At 47.6% G+C, this 20,433-nt stretch overlaps 1 protein-coding gene across 2 annotated transcripts in view; it reads right to left on the bottom strand.

Annotated features, from left to right (window-relative positions):
* Positions 1 to 516: 516 nt before the first annotated feature.
* The window catches only part of scinlb (scinderin like b), a 34,325-nt gene continuing 14,408 nt past the window's right edge, over positions 517 to 20,433 (bottom strand). For both annotated transcript variants that reach the window (XM_078408244.1, XM_078408245.1), the window contains exons 8-17: positions 19,742 to 19,830; positions 13,540 to 13,755; positions 13,311 to 13,444; positions 13,089 to 13,179; positions 11,594 to 11,764; positions 8,295 to 8,469; positions 6,721 to 6,842; positions 6,504 to 6,581; positions 6,109 to 6,169; positions 517 to 1,772 (exon numbers count right to left, since the gene is read on the bottom strand). In XM_078408244.1, the coding sequence (XP_078264370.1) occupies positions 1,603 to 1,772; positions 6,109 to 6,169; positions 6,504 to 6,581; positions 6,721 to 6,842; positions 8,295 to 8,469; positions 11,594 to 11,764; positions 13,089 to 13,179; positions 13,311 to 13,444; positions 13,540 to 13,755; positions 19,742 to 19,830 (1,307 nt within the window). In that variant the 3' untranslated portion in view covers positions 517 to 1,602. The remainder of the gene's footprint in view (positions 1,773 to 6,108; positions 6,170 to 6,503; positions 6,582 to 6,720; positions 6,843 to 8,294; positions 8,470 to 11,593; positions 11,765 to 13,088; positions 13,180 to 13,310; positions 13,445 to 13,539; positions 13,756 to 19,741; positions 19,831 to 20,433) is intronic.

Raw genomic sequence — 20,433 nt, 5'->3', positions numbered from 1 at the left:
TGAAGGGCGGTGCTGGCTCAAAGGGCCAAATGGCCTCCTCCTGCACCTTTTTTCTAAGTTTCTATGTTGTCTCTGCAAACACCATGTAATTCTGGTTAACTGTGAAGATACCTGGTTCTTTTGTAGTGGTGCGGGAGGGAAAAAGATGAAAGTCTGCAGGAAAATCTTGAGAAATTGTGCTCATTCATGACATATTACTACAAAACAGCAGACACACATCGGTAAACTATAAATGTATTCTGTGTCGGAAGGAACTGCAGATGCTGGTTTAAACCAAAGATGGACACAAAAAGCGGAAGTAACTCAGTGGGTCAGACAGCATCTCTGGAGTAAAGGATTAGGTGAAGTTTCGGGTAGAGACTGAAGATGGGTCTCGACCGGAAACGTCACCTATTCCTATTCTCTATAAATGTATTTCGATCAGCGGCGCGCTGGCAGATCCAAGACTGCGAAGTTTCACAACTGAACCGAGCAAGTTATACTAAACGAGAGACAAAAATGGCTCAACATTTTCTGAATAAAAAGATTTTATTAAGACTCCAATGCAAGAATAAACCAAGTGCCTGGATAGACTTACAGTATTTTATCTGAGTCAAGCAATTTCACAGAAGCCTTGCTAAAATTCACCCATGAAAATGTCCCTGCTTTCTGCAAAAAACTGAAAAGGCAACAAAAACAGAAAAGCCAGTTGACTGTAACATCACCTCAGTGAAGGACCGTCACATTACTCAAGCACACCCCTCCCTCCCAAATAAGTGTAAGAAATTTGGTTTCAACACACAAGGCCACAATGGGTTCAGAATATTCTTTGGGATTTTATAATGCAGTGCAAAGTTATATTCATTTGTGCAAAAGCAACTACTTTTCAATGTTGTATCCTCTCCAACTCCAATATTTAGCATGCAACCAAGCCATCCACTAATGTGCACCTGATATTGATACCAAGTGCTCGACTGTATCTCAGGTACATCCAGAGCCAATAGCCAGAGGGTGGTGAATCTGTGGACTTCATTGCCACAGGCAGCTGTAGGGGCTGAGGTATTTTTAAAGTGGAGCGTGACAGATTCTCAATTAGTAAGACTTTCAAAGATTATGGGGAGAAGGCAAGAGAATGGTATTGAGAGGGAAAGATAGATCAGTCATGATCGAATGGCAGAGTAGATTGTTCAGACATTAGAGATAGGCCGATGGGCCGAATGGCCTAATCCTGCTCCTATGACTTATAAAGATAAATCTAAAAGGACTTCATCCTGTCAAGGATATGGTTGGACATACTGCAACACTGGAAATATCGAGTGTACCGGATTAATCAGGAGCTAGGTCTTAAGCAGATGATTTTTGGTATGCATGGCGTAGATTTTAAAACAAGCCTCAACCAACAGCAGGGGCAACTTGAAAGTGCATTACTTATGAGTATTACCAACATTATTCAAAATTGTGTTGAAGCCAAATCGAGTGAACAAATATGAATCCTGAAATTGTGGAATAAGTTGCAGAATTTCTACTGGCACTAGAAAACCCAATGCTTCAATGCGATGCAGCTAGGACATGCGAATAAAAATAAAAACAATGAGTGAGGACTGGTGTAATCCACTCTCATCACTACACCTGGAACTTAGCCATAGCCTTTTGCACAGAGCTCAAGGACCACATGCTTGTGTCCCAAGCAAGGAACCAGCCAGTGAATGTTAGCGGCTCGATTCCTTGTTTCACCATAACAATAGGAGTCCCGATGTCTCTTCCCGATGGATCAGCTTCCAAGTATTTCTTTGCTGTAAAGAAAGCGAATGAAAGTAATCATTTGGGAAATCGATGTGAGCAGCCGCATTCATTCATGTTTCCCCCCCCGTCTCTGATAAATTGGTGGCACGGTGGTGCAGCGGTAGTGTTGCTGCCTTACAGTGCTGGAGACCCGGGTTCGATCCCGACCGCGGTAGTGTTGCTGCCTTACAGTGCTGGAGACCCGGGTTCGATCCCGACCGCGGTAGTGTTGCTGCCTTACAGTGCTGGAGACCCGGGTTTGATCCCGACCGCGGTAGTGTTGCTGCCTTACAGTGCTGGAGACCCGGGTTCGATCCCGACCGCGGGTGCTGTCTGTATGGAGTTTCTACGTTCTCCCCGTGAGTTTTCTCCGAGATCTTCGGTTTCCTCCCACACTCCAAAGTACAGGTATGTAGGTAAATTGGCTGGGTATAAGTGCAAATTGTCCCTAGTGTGTGTGTAGGCTTGTTTTAAATGTGCAGGGATCACTGGTCGGTGCAGACTCGGTAGGCCGAAGGGCCCGTTTCTGCGCCGTATCTCTAAACTAAACTAAATTAAAAGAAAAATGTTTCAAAGTGAGTTGAGGTTGGGTATCGGTCAGAAATTCTACAACCATCAGACTCTTGCACCATCCTACCCAACCCTACCTCAACACCAAACTACTCTGGAACTTGCACTACTCAGGCTGTATTGGGTGCTTTGGCTTGTACTACCATGGACAGGTTGATGTTGAGAGGGTAGTGGGCTTGATCTGTTCGGGGAAGGTGGGGCGATCCAGTGGCCATTCCAGAGGTGCAGCCAAAGTACTGTCTCAAAGGGGGGGGTGGGTGAAGCCTTTCATCCCTCCACACCGTCTGCCCTTTGCCAGGCCGAAACCAGCTTCTGTACTCTTCACTGTGTCAGCAGTGTGGCAGTGGTGTTTCCAGGGAGGTGTAGCCTACAACAGGCGCAGCTGAACAAGAGCCACACATGATGATTCACTGTATATTTATTTGTTGTGTTGAAGCGTTTAACGTGCCTGTAAAGCTGCAACATTAGCATTTCATTGTTCCAGTCCTGGTACTCACGACAATTAAACACACTTGTTCAAGATAACCACACTTATCTTGAAAACTAGACAACACAACATTTAAAAGACAGTTAAAGTTGAAGTTTGAGGTTTAAGTTTATTGTCACGTGTACCGAGGTACAGTGAAAAGCTTTTGCTGCGTGCTAACCAGTCAGCGGAAAGGCAATGCACAATTACAATCGAGCCACCACAGTGCACAGATACTTGTTAAAGGGAATAACGTTTAGTGCAGGATAAAGACCTGATAAGAAATGCTGGTGTTGGAGTAGAGGTTTAAAAGAGTGGAGCGATTGTAATGTGTGATTTCAAAACCACTTCAGGGAACCAGCACACCAGAGTCACCTGGCTTGGGCACCATCGTGGATCACTTGGGAGGGCACATGGATTTCTTTGTAATTTTTCTTTGAAGCCACCCTTGGTTTTTTTTTTGTTGCTTTGCTCCCAAAGTTCAGTGAGCAAGAGAAAAATGATTTCATGGAAACCTGCAGTTGATTTTGCAAGGAGGTAAACCAACCGTGTCATTCTCTTGGTGAAGACCTGTGAGGAAGTGTGAGAGAGGGACTTTGCAGCATGGGGAACACAAAAGCTTGTTGCCCAAACGTTTCACTCTGGAGGGAGCACACTGGCCCTGTGCAGATTCATGCACAGATCACGGGCGGCAACAACAACTCCAGCAAGTCTGGAAGCTGGAAAGAGTGCAGAGAAGATTTACGAGGATGTTGCCAGGACTCAAGGGCCTGTGCTATAGGGAGAGGTTGGGCAAGCTAGGACTCTGTTCCTCAGAGTGCATAAAATCAGGAATGGAATTGATTAGAGTAAATGCACAGAGTCTTTTACTCAGGCTATGGGAATCAAGAACCAAAGAACATAGGTTTAGGGTGAGAGAAGCAAGATTTATTAGAAACCTGAGGGGCAACCTTTTCAATCAGAAGGTGATGGGTATATGAAATGAGCTGCAGGAGGAGATAAGTGTAAGAAAATAACTGCAGATGCTGGTACAAATTGAAGGTTTCGGGTCAAGACCCTTCTTCAGAGTGATGTCCGGTGGGCAGGACAAATTAAGGATATAGGTGGAGACAGGAAGATAGTGGAAGAACTGGGAAGGGGAGGGGAAGAGAGGGACAGAGGAACTATCTAAAGTTGGAGAAGTCAATGTTCATACCGTTGGGCTGCAAGCTGCCCAAGCAAAATATGAGGTGCTGTTCCTCCAATTTCCGGTGGGCCTCACTATGGCACTGGAGGAGGCGCATGACAGAAAGGTCAGACTGGGAGTGGGAGGAGGAGTTGAAGTGCTCAGGCACCGGGAGATCAGGTTGGTTGCGGCGGACTGAGCGAAGGTGTTGAGCGAAACGATCGCTGAGCAGGAGGAGATAGTTTAGTTTAGTTGAGTTTAGTTTAGTGTTTTGCAAGCTATCAAAACAGATCAGATATACCATATACAGATGCAATCATTTCAAACTCAAGTACCATCGGTAGAGCGAAGGGGAAGATACAGAGTGCAGACTATGGTTCCCGGCATAGTAGCGTATCAGTTCCATTGACAAAGGTCAATGTCCTCAATGGGGTTGCAGATACAACTAAAATAGGTGGTATCTTCAACAGTGATGAAGGCCAACATCAGTTACAGGGAGATTTTGATCAGCTAAGCAATTGGGCTGAGGAGTGGCAAATGGAGTTTAATTTAGATGTGAGGTGTTGCATTTTGTGAAATGAAACCAGGTTAGGTCATTCATAGTGAACGGTAGGGATCTGGGGAGTGTTGCAAAATCCAAGGACCTAGATGTACTAATACCTAACGTCCTGAAACTGGCGTCACACGTTGACAGGGTGACGGAGAAGGCATTTGGCACACGGGCCTTCATCAGCAATTATAGCTGGTCAACTGGCCAATCTGGATTTAGACACTAGACAATAGGTGCAGGAGGAGGCCATTCGGCCCTTCGATCCAGCACCGCCATTCAATGTGATCATGGCTGATCATTCTCAATCAGTACCCCGTTCCTGCCTTCTCCTCATACCCCTTGACTCCGCTATCCTTAAGAGCTCTATCCAGCTCTCTCTTGAATGCATTCAGAGAATTGGCCTCCACTGCCTTCTGAGGCAGAGAATTCCACAGATTCACAACTCTCTGACTGAAAAAGTTTTTCCTCATCTCAGTTCTAAATGGCCTACCCCTTATTCTTAAACTGTGGCCCCTTGTTCTGGACTCCCCCAACATTGGGAACATGTTTCCTGCCTCATTAGCACAAAATGTTGGAGTAACTCAGCGGGAAAGGCAGCAAGTATCTCTGGAGACAAGGAATGGGTGACATTTCGGGTCAAGACCCTCCTTCAGACTGAGAGTCAGGGGACAGGGAGACTAGAGATATGGAAGGGTAAGGTGTGAAAACGACAGATCAAAGCAGACGACGACCAAGTAAATGTAGAATGGTTCATTGATAGCTATGGGGAAGGGGACAACGAGGCAAACAATCAGCAATGTTAATCAGGAGGACAATGAGACTAGTCGGAGAACTAGGGTAGGGGAGGGACAAAGAGAGAGGAAAAGCAAGGGTTACTTGAAGTTAGATAAATCAACACACATACTGCTGGGTTGTAAGCTGCCCGAGCGAAATATGTGGTGGTGTTCCTCCAATTTTCGTTGGGCCTCATTTTGACAGTGGAGGACGCTCGGGACAGAAAGATCAGTGTGGGAATACTGACCTTTCTGTCCTGGGCCCCCTCCACTGTCAGAGTGAGGCCCAATGCAAATAATCAGATAACACATCCAACAGACAAAGCTCAGTTTTTAAAACACAAACCAGGAATGGAAATGAAATTAAATAACGTGGCACGTTGAAATCACTAAGGTGCCAACCAACCCTTATATAAGTGGATATCTCCAAAGTGCAGCTCCTCACTTCTACTGCTGACCAAACGAATGGTTGGCACAGAACTTCATTGTTTTGGGAACGGAGAGAGGGGGAACGGAGAGAGGGGGAACGGAGAGAGGGGGAACGGAGAGAGGGGGAACGGAGAGAGGGGGAACGGAGAGAGGGGGAACGGAGAGAGGGGGAACGGAGAGAGGGGGAACGGAGAGAGGGGGAACGGAGAGAGGGGGAACGGAGAGAGGGGGAACGGAGAGAGGGGGAACGGAGAGAGGGGGAACGGAGAGAGGGGGAACGGAGAGAGGGGGAACGGAGAGAGGGGGAACAGGAACTCTGCAGGACGTGTCAACCAGTAGTTTTCTACATCAAGTCTGAGAACGACATGTTGGATTTGCCTCCCCAGCTACTCACCGTATGTCTCAGATTCTGTCTTCTCCACGTCATTGGCTTCTTTGCCAAGCCAAAGAAAGATCTACAAAATTACAAACAACGATATCAAAATGTACACCTCCCGACCCCACAGGCGGCCCGAGCTAGAGCCATTCAGGTCATGGAAATTCGCCCGTACCGAATGCATAAATCACTAGCCAAAAATGTTAAGATACAGAATAATTAAGCGTAATAATTTATGTGAGAAAATGTAAATAAATAACCCCCCACCCCCCCACTCTCGTTTTCTGATGCATGCACGGATCATGTGTCATCGTCTTGGTGGCAGAACCAAAGCCACGAGCTTTAGTTTGTACTTCTCGATGTCAGAGGTGAAATCTCACGACAACGCAAGTTAAAACGAGCCCCCGACTTACTTGATCCCAGGCGTCTAACAGCATCACATCATCGACTGCCAGGTCGCTCTGAGTGAAATCCCCTGAAACTTCCTCCATCTACGTGGGAAACATTAAACAGCGCCCGTCAGCAACGCAGCCGAAAACAAGCGGGTAAAGCTTTTTTTAGAAGCGCGACGGGTTTCGTTTCCGGCACCGAATCCAAACTTTGCCGCAATTCACGGGGCTTCAAACTCACCGCGAAAATCCCAGATTTGTTGGAGCAGCCAAACAAGCGAATAGGGTGGGCGGCCACTTCACTCTGCAGCAACCTGGAGGTCTGGTATTCCTTCTTCCCACCAAGAGCCTTCCAGAAGTCCGCTGCATTTTGGGAGGAAGCAGGAGAGTGAGTAGTTCCCCCCAGGATGGACCATGCAAATGCTACTCTCTCCACCTCCCAGCGTCGGAAACCTCTCTCCGACCCTTCACACCGTTTCTTCACAGCCTCCGCTTTCTGACAGCGCAGAAATTGCCCCTGGTGCCCGCAGGGACATCGCACCAGGTGCGATGGGGACGGGCGTTAAAAAACACCGGGAGAATCACGAGTTACGGTCAGGAAGTGAGCCGCGACCAAGATAAGCCCAGCCACGATCTGACTGACTGAGGGAGCGTGGTCACGGGGCTGATCCGGCCCATTCCTGCTCCCGTCTCCTCGCTTAACCAGTTCACGTGGAACGAGCCGCCAGAGGAGGTTGTGGAGGCAGATACAATTACAACCTTTAAAATACATTTTGGACAGGCACTCGGTTTGGAAGGAAGGGAGCAGTGGGATAAGGTCCTTAGGCAAACAAGTGGGATCAGTGTTTGTAGACATCGAGGGTTAGCATGGATGAGTTGGGCAGAAGGGCCTGCTTCTGTGCTGTACTGCTCTACGACTCTAAGTTGTGTCGTCGTGATTCTGAAGCGCCTGTGCCACACCAATGGCAATATATATCAGCAGGCCGGCAAGTGGCACACAATCACTGCATGGAAACGATAGGGGGATTCAGTCTGAACGTGATGCACGAGGACAGTGGTCATAAACTCCACGCGTCTCCACCCAGTCATACTCCATCCTTACTTTATATTTACAGTACAGCTGCTGTACATTACTTGAGGAGGAAGACGTCACAAGGCTATGGGGAAAGAACAGGGGAATGGGATTCATTGGACCGCAGGCAGAGGTACAAAGACAGGCCAAGTGTCCAGTCGGCACTGCATGGAATGCCATGCAGCGAACCATTGGCCCAAAATAAAGATACAAAGTGCTGGAGTAACTGAGTGGGGCAGGCAACATCTCTGGAGAACATGGATAGGTGCTGCTTCACGTTGGGACCCTTCTTCAGCCATTTGGCCCGTCAGGTTTACTTTCTTCATACTTTACCCAAAGCCAATACTTCACCAGATGCCCATTTATCCAACTGTCCATTCATAAGTCCATACGACATAGGTGCAGAATTAGGCCATCGAGTCTACTCTGCAACTTGATCGTGGCTGATCTATTGTTCCCTCCCAACCACGTTCTCCTCCCTTTCTTCCTGTACCCTTACCAATCAAGAACCCATCAACCTCCACTTAAAAAATACCCAATGTCCCAGACTCCACTGGGGAGGCCATTTATGACTGAGATGAGGAAATCCTTTTTTCCCCGGCTTCTCCTTGCTGTCAAGGTTCTACCACCTCAATGACTCTTTGCTAGTGTGGTCCACACTCCAACCACACCCACATTAAAAAAAAAAAAATCCAGATAAAGTAATTCTTTGAATTAAAAAAAAAAAGAATTGAAGTCGTCACCTGGTTCTTTTCCTTCTTGGATCTCCGTCGGCTTGCCCCCCAGAACGCCGACCACGTACTTGGCGGTCTTCAGTTCAGCAACACTGGCACCCACGCCTTTCCAGATGTAGGTGTCCTGTGCAGTCTTCAGCACAAAGGTATCGTTGCTGTTCAGGGACTGGGCGCCACTGACCACCTGTACATTACACACAAAAGTAGACGAGCACACAAGTAGAGTCTATTGTCACACGCCATTCATCAGCAATCCAGAAATCGGACCACAACGTCCCTTTTCACCAAATGAAGAAATCAACCTTCTTAAAATGGATTGAAACAGTCCCATATTTCTTCATGTTCATAAGCGATCGAAGCAATGTCCTGGAAACTTCACAAGCACAACTCATGTGCCAACTTGTGGACTCTGGACTTAAAGGTGTACTGCACTGACCGTTACATTTTTCACAAGTTCATCAATTCTAGGAGTAGAATTAGACAATAGATAATAGGTGCAGGAGGAGGCCATTCGAGCCAGCACCACCATTCAATGTGATCATGGCTGATCATTCTCAATCAGTACCCCATTCCTGCCTTCTCCCCATACCCCCTGACTCCACTATCCTGAAGAGCTCCATCTAGCTCTCTCTTGAATGCATTCAGAGAATTAGCCTCCACTGCCTTCTGAGGCAGAGAATTCCACAGATTTACAACTCTGGCTGAAAAAGTTTTTCCTCATTCGGCTCATCAAGTCTACTCCGCCATTCAATCATGGCTGATCTATCTTTCCCCCTCAATCCCATTCTCCTGCCTTCTCCCCGTCACCCCTGACACCCGTATTAATCAAGAATTTATCTGTCTCTGCCTTAAAAACATCAATTGACTTGGCCTCCACCGCCTTCTGTGGCAATGAATCCCACAGATTCACCACCCTACATAGAAGGTCCTACACTGGATCTGAGCAATCCCTTCAGTCCCATTCTCTCACTTCGTTGCATGGGACCGCAAGGTGGCAGAAGCCACGACCGTGGACTGCACTGCTGGAACTGCAGCATGGCATGCATCATCAGCTTTGTCACCATCTTGACCCAGGGCCATTGGCCCGAGCCAGTGTCTGCTTTGTTACTGGGATAAGTGGCCGCACAACCAACAGACCCAGCAGGGTTTGATTGCTGTTCTGAGCAGCCTGGGGCAACATCTGTCCAGAAGGCAGCAAGCTGCCAGAAGGTTAGTTCCCCCACCAGCTCTGACAGCAACCCAACCTCACCTGCCAACTGGGAAGTGCACGGTGGGTGCCAACCAGTCAACCCCCTGAGGACAAGCACTCCAACCACAGGTTGCCAATCCAATGCAGGGCATAACAAGTGTTGTGGAGGCACAAGAAACCGCCATTGCTGGAATTTTGAGCAGGGTCCAAAAGGTGAATCCCAACCCGATGCATCTCCCGTCCATTCCTCCACACGGACCCGCTGAGTTCTTCCAGTACAGCAGAAGAGTCTCGACCCGAAACATCACCCATTCCTTCTCTCCAGAGATGCTGCCTGTCCCATTGAGTTACTCCAGCTTTTTGTGTCTAAATTCCAGTACTTTTGTTGTTTGCCGAACGAGTGCTATCCTGCCAGACCTCCACCATGTCAGTCAATCTCCCTCCCTCCCTCCCACCCTCCCTCCTTGCCCCACCCATCAGCCCAAAACCAGCTAACATCAGTGATGCCGTCATTCACTGCAGACGTACAGCGGCTGCGGTATTTTATTTCTGTCGAAGCATTCTTACTTCCTTCAGACTGTCAACACTGTACAGATCATTAGGGGCACAGCCAATATCTCATAGAAAATACAAAAACTTGAAAGCACATAGCACCAGATTCAGGAACAGCTTATTCTGAAGAAGGGCCTCGACCCGAAACGTCACCCATTCCTTCTCTCCAGAGATGCTGCCTGACCCGTTGAGTTGCTCCAGCATTTTGTGTCTGTCTTCAGTTTAAACCAGCGTCTGCAGTTCCTTCTTACACAGCTGATTCCTCGCTGTTTGTAGACCACTGGATTGTCCTCCCATAAGCCAATGTAGTCCCAATCTTCCAAGCTACCTCGTTGCAGACACTAGGCATTTTTGTTGGAACTGCAATGCTGTAATGGTGTTCCTATGACCTGCACACTGGTACTTTTCTCTGCGCAACCAGTTGAAATTGTCTACGTCTTAACTGCGCTCATGAACAGCATGATTTGATGGGACAGAGAGTCACACCATCACAGACCCAGCAGGGTTTGATTGCTATTCCGAGCAGCCGGGGGCAGCATCGGTTCAGAAGGCAGCAAGCTGCCAGGTTTGTTCCCTCACCATTCATAGCAAGAGGATTTGAGTTTAGGAGCAGGGAGGTTCTGCTGCAGTTGTACAGGGCCTTGGTGAGACCGCACCTGGAGTATTGTGTGCAGTTTTGGTCTCCTAACCTGAGGAAAGACGTTCTTGCCTTAGAGGGAGTACAGAGAAGGTTCACCAGATTGATCCCTGGGATGGCGGGACTTACATATGAGGAAAGACTAGATAGACTGGGCTTGTACTCGCTGGAATTTAGAAGACTGAGGGGGGGATCTTATAGAAACATAAAATTCTTAAGGGGTTGGAGAGGCTAGATGCGGGAAGATTGTTCCCGATGTTGGGGGAGTCCAGAACCAGGGGTCATAGCTTAAGGATAAGGGGGAAGTCTTTTAGGACCGAGATGAGAAAACATTTCTTCACACAGAGAGTGGTGAGTCTGTGGAATTCTCTGCCACAGAAGGTAGTTGAGGCCAGTTCATTGGCTATATTTAAGAGGGAGTTAGATGTGGCCCTTTTCACCAAAGGGATCAGGGGGTATGGAGAGAAGGCGGGTACAGGCTACTGAGCTGAATGATCAGCCACGATCATATTGAATCGCGGTGCAGGCTCGAAGGGCCGAATGGCCTACTCCTGCACCTATTTTCTATGTTTCTATGTTTCTACCAACGTTGCCAGCCCTGACAGCAACCCAACCTCACCTACCAACTGGGAAGTGCACGGTAGGTGCCAACCAGTCAACCCCCCTCCCCCGAGGACAAGCACACCAGCTGCAGGCTGCCAGTCCAAAGCAAGGCACAAGTGTATCTCCGTTCACGTGACAATAAGAAACCAACAGCAATACCAGTAATAGACACTAAAAGCTGGAGTAACTCAGCGGGACAGGCAGCATCTCTGGAGAGGAGGAACGGGTCGAGACCCTTCTTCAGACTGAAGGGTTTTTGGTTTAAACCAGCATCTGCAGTTCCTTCCTACGGCAATATCAGGAAGTCGTTCTTTTGGCTTCACTCACCTCGACTGCTCTGGTAGCCCCTGTTGAGCCGATCCTGATGTGGAAAAGCCGAATCGCTGCAACAGCGGTCTGTCCTCCCTTCCTGGAGGTCCCTCCAAGGTGCACAATCAGCGGTTTCACTTTAAACAGGCTCATCAGATGCGGAGGCTCCTGACCCTGACCCACCCGCACCTAGAAGAGACAGAGCAAGCCCTTTCCAGTAACGATAAAAATAGTTTCAGTTGCCAGTTACAGGTTTGTAGGTTAATTGGCTTGGTGTACAGTATGTGTAAATTGTCTCTCGTGTGTGTGTAGGACACTGTTAATGTGCGGGGATCACTGGTCAGTGCGGACTTGGTGGGCCGAAGGGCCTGTTTCCACACTGTATTTCTAAAAACTAAACGAAGAAAATAAACTAAAAGAAGCAAAGAGACATTCTCAGTGAGACTGCACTTGATTGATCTTTGCCCAGATGTCGTGTTGCACAGCTCCATGGCACTGAGGAGTCAGAGAGTCAGACAGCATGGAAACTTCAACCCAACCTGCCCATGCCAATCAAAGCACCTCATCTACAGGGCAAGTGGGACCAGCTTAGTTACCTTGGTTGGCATGGACGAGTTGGGGTGAATAGACAATAGATGCAGGAGGAGGCCATTCAGCCCTTCGAGCCAGCACCGCCATTCAATGTGATCAAGGCTGATCCTTCTCAATCAGTACCCCGTTCCTGCCTCCTCCCAATACCCCATGACTCCACTATCCTTAAGAGCTCTATCTAGCTAACTCTTGAAGGGCCTGCTTCCGTGCTATGCCCTCTATAAATGAACACAGAAGGACAGGCGGCACGGTAGCACAGCGGTAGAGTTGCTGCTTTACAGCGAATGCAGCGCCGGAGACTCAGGTTCGATCCTGACTACGGGTGCTGCACTGTAAGGAGTTTGTACGTTCTCCCCGTGACCTGCGTGGGTTTACTCCGAGATCTTCGGTTTCCTCCCACACTCCAAAGACGCACAGGTATGTAGGTTAATTGGCTGGGTAAATGTAAAAATTGTCCCTAGTGGGTGTAGGATAGTGTTAATGTACGGGGATCACTGGGCGGCACGGACTTGGAGGGCCGAAAAGGCCTGTTTCCGGCTGTATGTATATGATATGACAGCACGGTGGCACAGCAGTAGGGTTGCTGCCTTAGAGCGCTTACAACTCCAGAGACCCGGGTTCAGTCCCCGACTAAGGGGGCTGTCTGTACGAAATTTGTACGTTCTCCCCGTGACCGCATTGCTTTTCTCCAAGATATTCGGTTTCCTCCCACACTCCAAAGACGTACAGCTTTGTAGGTTAATTGGCTTGCCATAAATGTAAACTGTCCCTAGTGTGTGCAAGGTGGCGCTGGTGTGCGGGGATCGCTGGTCGGCGCGGACCGAGTGGGCCGAAGGGCCCGTTTCCGTGCTGCATCTCTAAATCAAACTAAACTGATCAGTGCAGTAAGTGATTGCTTGAAACAATAAGGGTCAATGTGTACCTGGACGGGCAAACCGTTCATCTCATCGTCAAGGGCAACTGTGAGGAGGGCCGATGTTCCCAGTTCGTCGTGTGTAGCTTTTTTGCCTTGCCTTTGAAAGTACACAAACAATTTATTTATATACATATATATATATTTTTAAATCCTTATTTGCTTTTCAGTGTCTTTTCCCAGCCTGACCAATGTAACTTTTTTTTCTAATGTACGTGAGAGGAGGTTTACCAAGTGTAAATGAGATGCTGCTGCTTGCTACCCAATTTGTAGGAGTACAGGATAATGTAGCAGTCTCCACCGTAGAACTGCCCGTAGGATGAAGGGTCGACAGGCACTTTCTTGGACGCCTCAATCCGCCAGATCTGCCGGGAGACATTGGAAGACAGGTTCATCCACCATTCAGAACCTTGCAAGTGGAGAAGATGGAATTGTGTACCGATAGCTGGTGGCCCGTTACCTTGACATTGCCTGACCCATCGTCCACCATGTTGTGTTGAGCCGCCATGGCTGGAGTCTCATGAAGTTTTTTGACATCAAAGGGAACGTATTGGATTGTGGCAATAGTGCCAATGGTGTATACCCTTCCAAGGCCTTCGGTTTGGTCAACGCGCTTCCAGTCCGAAAAGAACTGAGTGAACAGTGGCGTCTCGCCATTTTCTGGAAGCATTTGAACCTGTAAAACGAGGCAAGAGTCAAGGTTTCAGTCCTTCCCACACCAGTCCAATCAACATCAAGAAACGCCATAAACAAGTGACTCATCCACTGGGACAGATAAGGTGCATCAGCTGCATGTCCTCTCACACCCTGCAGAACAGTGTTTGGAGCTGACCATCCCAAGGGCAGAATCATTGCTGCCCGCATCATCACACACACTCACCACAGCAGAGATGTGGGTTATACTGGTGACCTTCAATTCAAGGGACTTTTGCACACATTACAACATTGAACTCTTAACGCTCTCCAATATTGAATCAGGTGTCGAGTTATAAATAGAAACATAGAAAAACAGGTGCAGGAGTAGGTCATTCGGCCCTTCGAGCCAGCACCGCCATTCAATATGATCATGGCTGACCATCTAAAATCAGTACCCCGTTCCTGCTTTTTTGCCATATTCCCTGAATCCTTTAGCCACAAGAGATAAATCTAACTCTCGCTCAAAACCATCCAGTGAATTGGCCTCCACTGCCTTCTGCGGCAGAGAATTCCACAGATTCACAACTCTCTGGGTGAAAACATTTTTTCTCATCTCAGTCGTAAATGGCCTATCCCTTATTCTTAAACTGTGACCCCTGGTTCTGGACTCCCCCAACATCGGGAATATTTTTCCTGCATCTAGCCTGTCAAATCCCTTAAGAATTTTACATGTTTCTATAAGATCCCCCTCTCATCCTAAATGCCAGTGAATATAAGCCCAGTCGACCCATTCTTTCATCATATGTCAGTCCCGCTATCCCGGGAATTAACCTGGTGAACCTACGCTGCACGCCCTCAATAGTAATAATGTCTTTCCTCAAATTAGGAGACCAAATTAGGAGACCTGATTTGCACACAATACTCCAGGTGCGGTCTCACCTGGGCCCTGTACAACTGCAGTAGGACCTCCTTGCCCCTAAACTCAAATCCTCTTGATGATTGAGGTTGATTGAGAAGATACTCGTGCCATAGACAATAGGTGCAGGAGGAGGCCATTCGGCACTTCGAGCCAGCACCGCCATTCAACGTGATCATGGCTGATCATTCTCAATCAGTACCCCGTTCCTGCCTTCTCCCCATACCCCCTGACTCTGCTATCCTTAAGAGCTCTATCTAGCTCTCTCTTGAATGCATTCAGAGAATTGGCCTCCACTGCCTTCTGAGGCAGAGAATTCCACAGATTCACAACTCTGACTGAAAAAGTTTTTCCTCATCTCATTTCTAAATGGCCTTCCCCTTATTCTTAAACTGTGGCCCCTGGTTCTGGACTCCCCCAACATTGGGAACATGTTTCCTGCCTCTAACGCGTCCAACCCCTTAATAATCTTATATGTTTCGACAAGTTCCCCTCTCATCCTTCTAAATTCCAGTGTATACAAGCCTAGTTGCTCCAGTCTTTCCGCCATTCCGGGAATTAACCTAGTAAACCTACGCTGCACGCCCTCAATAGCAAGAATATCCTTCCTCAAATTTGGAGACCGAAACTGCACACAGTACTCCAGGTGCAGTCTCACTAGGGCCCTGTACAACTGCAGAAGGACCTCTTTGCTCCTAAAGAGGTTGCACTGTGATGGCATCGGCTGCCGCAAGCAAAGCAGTCTTGCAGTTGGGCATCTTTATTGAATCATTGAATTATTGAATCAATACAGCGTGGTAACAGGCCCTTCGGCCCGCCTAATCCAGGCCAACCATCGGTCCCATTCAGACCAATTCTATTTTATCCTCATCCGCTCGCCCCCACACCACGGGCACTTTACAACAGGCAATTAATCCAAAATTGCACATGGTTGGAATGTGGGAGGGGACAGGGGCACATGGAGGACATCCACTGCGAGAACATGCAAACTCCTCAAAGACAGCACCCGACGTCAGATCGAACCTCGGTTTCCGGTGCTGCGAGGCAGCAGCTCTACCAGAACCACCACTGTGCCGCTTCTGTGCAAAGGTCCCTGGCACTGCTTCAAGTGTGAATAAAGGTTCCCTCACTCGGCTAATATGGCCAGTGATGCATCTCTGACCATCTCAAGAACTAAATGTCATAACACACCATGGAAGCAATGCAACATACAGTTCCCATGAGATCTGCCTATCTGCTCAATGTCAAAAACTCTGGAAAACTGCAAACAGTAAGCATTCAAAAGATCACGCGTGGTCTAATATCGTGCACACTGACTCGCACATCCCACCAGATAACCACAGTTATAGGGAAATTGAGCACATCATTTTCCACTGAAAGAGGAATTGTGTCCTTACACAGTTCCGATGCACGGAAAAACCTGAGATGGGAAACGGGAAACTCGACTGTAACCGATGCCCGCAATAAGTTCAGCACAAAGAAGTGAGACTGCAAGATTCAACCCGCAGTCACCAGATTTTGAATAGAAACCCAATGGACAAGAATGCATGGACTTGAGATGGGAGAGGACAGATTTGCCACACCCTCTGCCCACCCACGTAGTCTACATTTCATCTGCTAAACCAGCAATGGCTGCATGAAGCCTGCCCATGTTGAATCGTTTGAAGAAGGGTCCCGACCCGAAACGTCACCCATTCCTTCTCTCCTGAGATGCTGCCTGACCTGCTGAGTTACTCCAGCATTTTGAGAATAAACACCTTTGATTTGTACCAGCATCTGCAGTTATTTTCTTTAACTTTCTAAGGGGATCTCTTGATCACCCACCACCACTTATCAAGCAACTGCATCATCCTATCACAACTAGAGAGCAGTCCTGAACTGCTATCTACCTCATTGGTGACCTTTGGACTATCTTTGATCAGACTTTACCTTGCACTTTAGGGCGGCACGGTAGCGCAGTGGTAGAGTTGCTGCTTTACAGCGAATGCAGCGCCGGAGACTCAGGTTCGATCCTGACTACGGGTGCTGCACTGTAAGGAGTTTGTACGTTCTCCCCGTGACCTGCGTGGGTTTTCTCCGAGATCTTCGGTTTCCTCCCACACTCCAAAGACGTACAGGTATGTAGGTTAATTGGCTGGGTAAATGTAAAAATTGTCCCTAGTGGGTGTAGGATAGTGTTAATGTACGGGGATCGCTGGGCAGCACGGACTTGGAGGGCCGAAAAGGCCTGTTTCCGGCTGTATATATATGATATGATATGATAAACATTATTCCCTTATCACGTTTATGGCTCAATTGTAATCATGTACTGTCTTTCCGCTGACTGGTTAGCACACAATAAAAGCTTGTCACTGTATCTTGGTACACGTGACAATAAACTAAACTCAAACTTTGCTGGAGAAAATGGCACAGAAACCCTGAGGGAGTGAGGGAAGGAAAAACACAGACATGTTGCTATTACATTCCCTGTCATTTCCACAGTATCGCCATGGAGCTAATGCAGACGAGCAGGGGAAAATTGCAAGGAAATTCTGTCAATCAACACAATGCAGCAGCAGTGTTGCAGCTGGTAGCAGTGCGAGACCCAGATTCAATCCTGACCTCGGGCGCTGTCTGTGTGCAGTTTGTATGTTCTCCCTGTGACTGAGAAAGCGAATGGTATGTTGGCATTCATAGCAAGAGGATTTGAGTTTAGGAGCAGGGAGGTTCTGCTGCAGTTGTACAGGGCCTTGGTGAGACCGCATCTGGAGTATTATGTACAGTTTTGGTCTCCTAATCTGAAGAAAGACATTCTAGCCTTAGAGGGAGTACAGAGAAGGTTCACCAGATTGATCCCTGGGATGGCAGGATTTTCATATGAAGAAAGATTGGATAGACTAGGCTTGTACTCGCTGGAATTTAGAAGACTGAAGGGAGATCTTATAGAAACATATAAAATTCTTAAGGGGTTGGAGAGGCTAGATGCGGAAAGATTGTTCCCGATGTTGGGGGAGTCCAGAACCAGGGGTCACAGCTTAAGGATAAGGGGGAAGTCTTTTAGGACCGAGATGAGAAAACATTTCTTCACACAGAGAGTGGTGAGTCTGTGGAATTCTCTGCCACAGAAGGTAGTTGAGGCCAGTTCATTGGCTATATTTAAGAGGGAGTTAGATGTGGCCCTTTTTGCTAAAGGGATCAGGGGGTATGGAGAGAAGGCAGGTACAGGCTACTGAGCTGGATGATCAGCCATGATCATATTGAATGGCGGTGCAGGCTCGAAGGGCCGAATGGCCTACTCCTGCACCTATTTTCTATGTTTCTATGACTGCGCGGGTTTCGTCCGGTGCTCCGATTTCTTCCCACATCTCAAATCCGTGTGGGTCCGAAGGTTAATTAGCCACTGTTAATGTCCCCAGTGTGTAGGGAGTGGATGCTAAAGTGGGATAACATAAAACCAGTGCAAATGGATGATCGATGGTTGGCATGGAAGGTGAGCTGATGGGCCTGTTTCCAAGGTTTCAATCAATTCATCAATTCTTATTGTCCTGTTCGGCATGCCAATAAGGAAAAAATGGCATTTATAAAAAATGCTGATTTTCTAATCAAAAGTGAGCTTTTCTAAAATTTAATTTTAGTCACTGACGTCCATCTAAAGCCACAGAAACCTGATGATAAACTAGTCAAGACAAGGGATGGCACAGTAGCACAGCAGAAGAGTGGCAGCCTTAAAGCACCAGAGACTCGGGTTCGATCCTGACTACAGGTGCAGGCAAGCATTAGAGGGTAGAGCGCCGGAATTGGTGAGGTGAGTGATGGTGTTGATGATTAAGGTGTGGTGCTCGTCGGTATTAGAGGGTAGAGCGTCGGAAGGGTCTGGACCCGAAACGTCACCCATTCCCTCTCTCCTAAATGCTGCCCGACCTGCTGAATTAGTCCTGTATTTTGTGGTACCTCTGACTACAGGTGCTGTCTGTACGGAGTTTGTACGTTCTCCCCGTGACCAGAGGGTTTTCTCTTGAGTGCTCCAAGTTCCCTCCCACGCTCCAAAAATGTGCAGGTTTATAGATTGATTGGCTTTGGTGAATTGTCTCCAGTGTGTCGAATAGAACTCGTGCAGGGGTGATTGTTGGTTGGCAAGGATTCGGTGGGCCCAAGAGCCTGTTTCCACGCTGTATCTCTAAACTAGGTAAAGATTCTGTTTTTATTTGACAATAGACAATAGGCCATTCATGCCAGCACCACCATTCACTGTGTTCATGGCTGATCATCCACAATCAGTACCCCAGTCCTGCCTTCTCCCCATACCCCTTGACTCGCTATCTTTAAGATCCCTATCTAACTCTCTCTTGAAAGCATCCAGAGAATTGGTCTCCACTGCCTTCCGAGGCAGAGAATTCCACAAATTCACAACTCTCTGGGTGACAAAGTTCTTCTTCATCTCCATTCCAAATGGTCTACCCCTTATTCTTAAACTGTAGCCCCTGGTTCTAGAGCCCCCCAACACCGGGAACACTGTTTCCTGCCTCTAGTGTGTCCAACCCCTTAATAATCTTATATGTTTCAGTAAGATCCCCTCTCATCCTTCTAAATTCCAGTGTATACAAGCCCAGTCGCTCCATTCTTTCAAAATATGACAGTCCCGCCATCCCGGGAATTAACCTCGTGAACATACGCTGCACTCCCTCAACAGCAAGAATGTCCTTCCTAAAAATTTGTACGCAAAACTGCACAGTACTTGAAGTGCAGTCTCACTAGGACCCTGTTCAACTGCAGAAGGACCTCGTTGCTCCTATACTCAACTCCTCTTGGTAGGAAGCTTTCTTCACTGCCTGCTGTACCTGTATGCCTGCTTTCAGTGACTGATGAACAAGGGCACCCAGATCTCGCTGTACCTCCCCTTTTCATAACTTGACACCAATCAGATAACAATCTGCCTTCCTGTTCTTGCCACTAAAGTGGATAACCTCACATTTATCCACATTAAACTGCATCTGCCAAGCTAACAATTCTCTTGCAATTCGTAAGTGGCTTCTTGTTGATTGACACCTGGCATGTTCGGGTACATGTCCATGCCCAATCCTGCTCTTCTCCTTCATGCTGACCAGTGACATGCTGGAAGGTTGTCACTTACCTGCGTATTTTTGGAATAATTGTATGTATTTATGAAGAATTCGCACGTTTCAAATCCATACTTCCTTTCACTCTTGCTGGCACCTTTTCCTGAAGAGATAATAAATATTTGTTTTTAAAACTCTGGTCATTCAATCCGACAGAGAAGATAATTAACTCTGTCAGACTTCTGTGCAATCTTGCACCACTGAGGACCAGCACCACACACATCCCTCCAACATCTCTTGCTGAAGCACGAGCCGAGGAAGTCAAAAAGGAACCGCCGCATATTTTGCAAGAACAGATCAAGATAAACTCAGTGAAAATGAATGCGAGTTAAAAGTTTATTTTGCTGCATCTTGTTAGACATTGCATATCATATAATCAGATAAGGTACAACTAGCTGGAGGGACAAGATCCAGAGGACATAGGTGTAAGGTGAGGGGGGGGGGGGGGGATGTAATGGGAACATGAGGTGCAACTTTTTTTTTTTTTTTACACACACACAAAGGGTGGGAGATATACGGAACAAGCTGCTGGAGGAGGTAGTTAAGGCAAGTATTATTACAATGTTTAAAAAGCATTTGGATAAGTACACGGATAGGATAGGTTTAGAGGGATATGGGGCCAAATGCAGACAGATGGGACTAGTGCAGTTGTTGGTCAGCATGGGCAAGTTGGACAGAAGAGCATGTTTCAGCACTGTGTGACTCT

This window comes from Rhinoraja longicauda, chromosome 11, assembly GCF_053455715.1.
Source record: "Rhinoraja longicauda isolate Sanriku21f chromosome 11, sRhiLon1.1, whole genome shotgun sequence".
In the NCBI taxonomy this organism is placed as follows: domain Eukaryota; kingdom Metazoa; phylum Chordata; class Chondrichthyes; order Rajiformes; family Arhynchobatidae; genus Rhinoraja; species Rhinoraja longicauda.
This window is presented reverse-complemented; position numbering and strand designations above follow the sequence as displayed.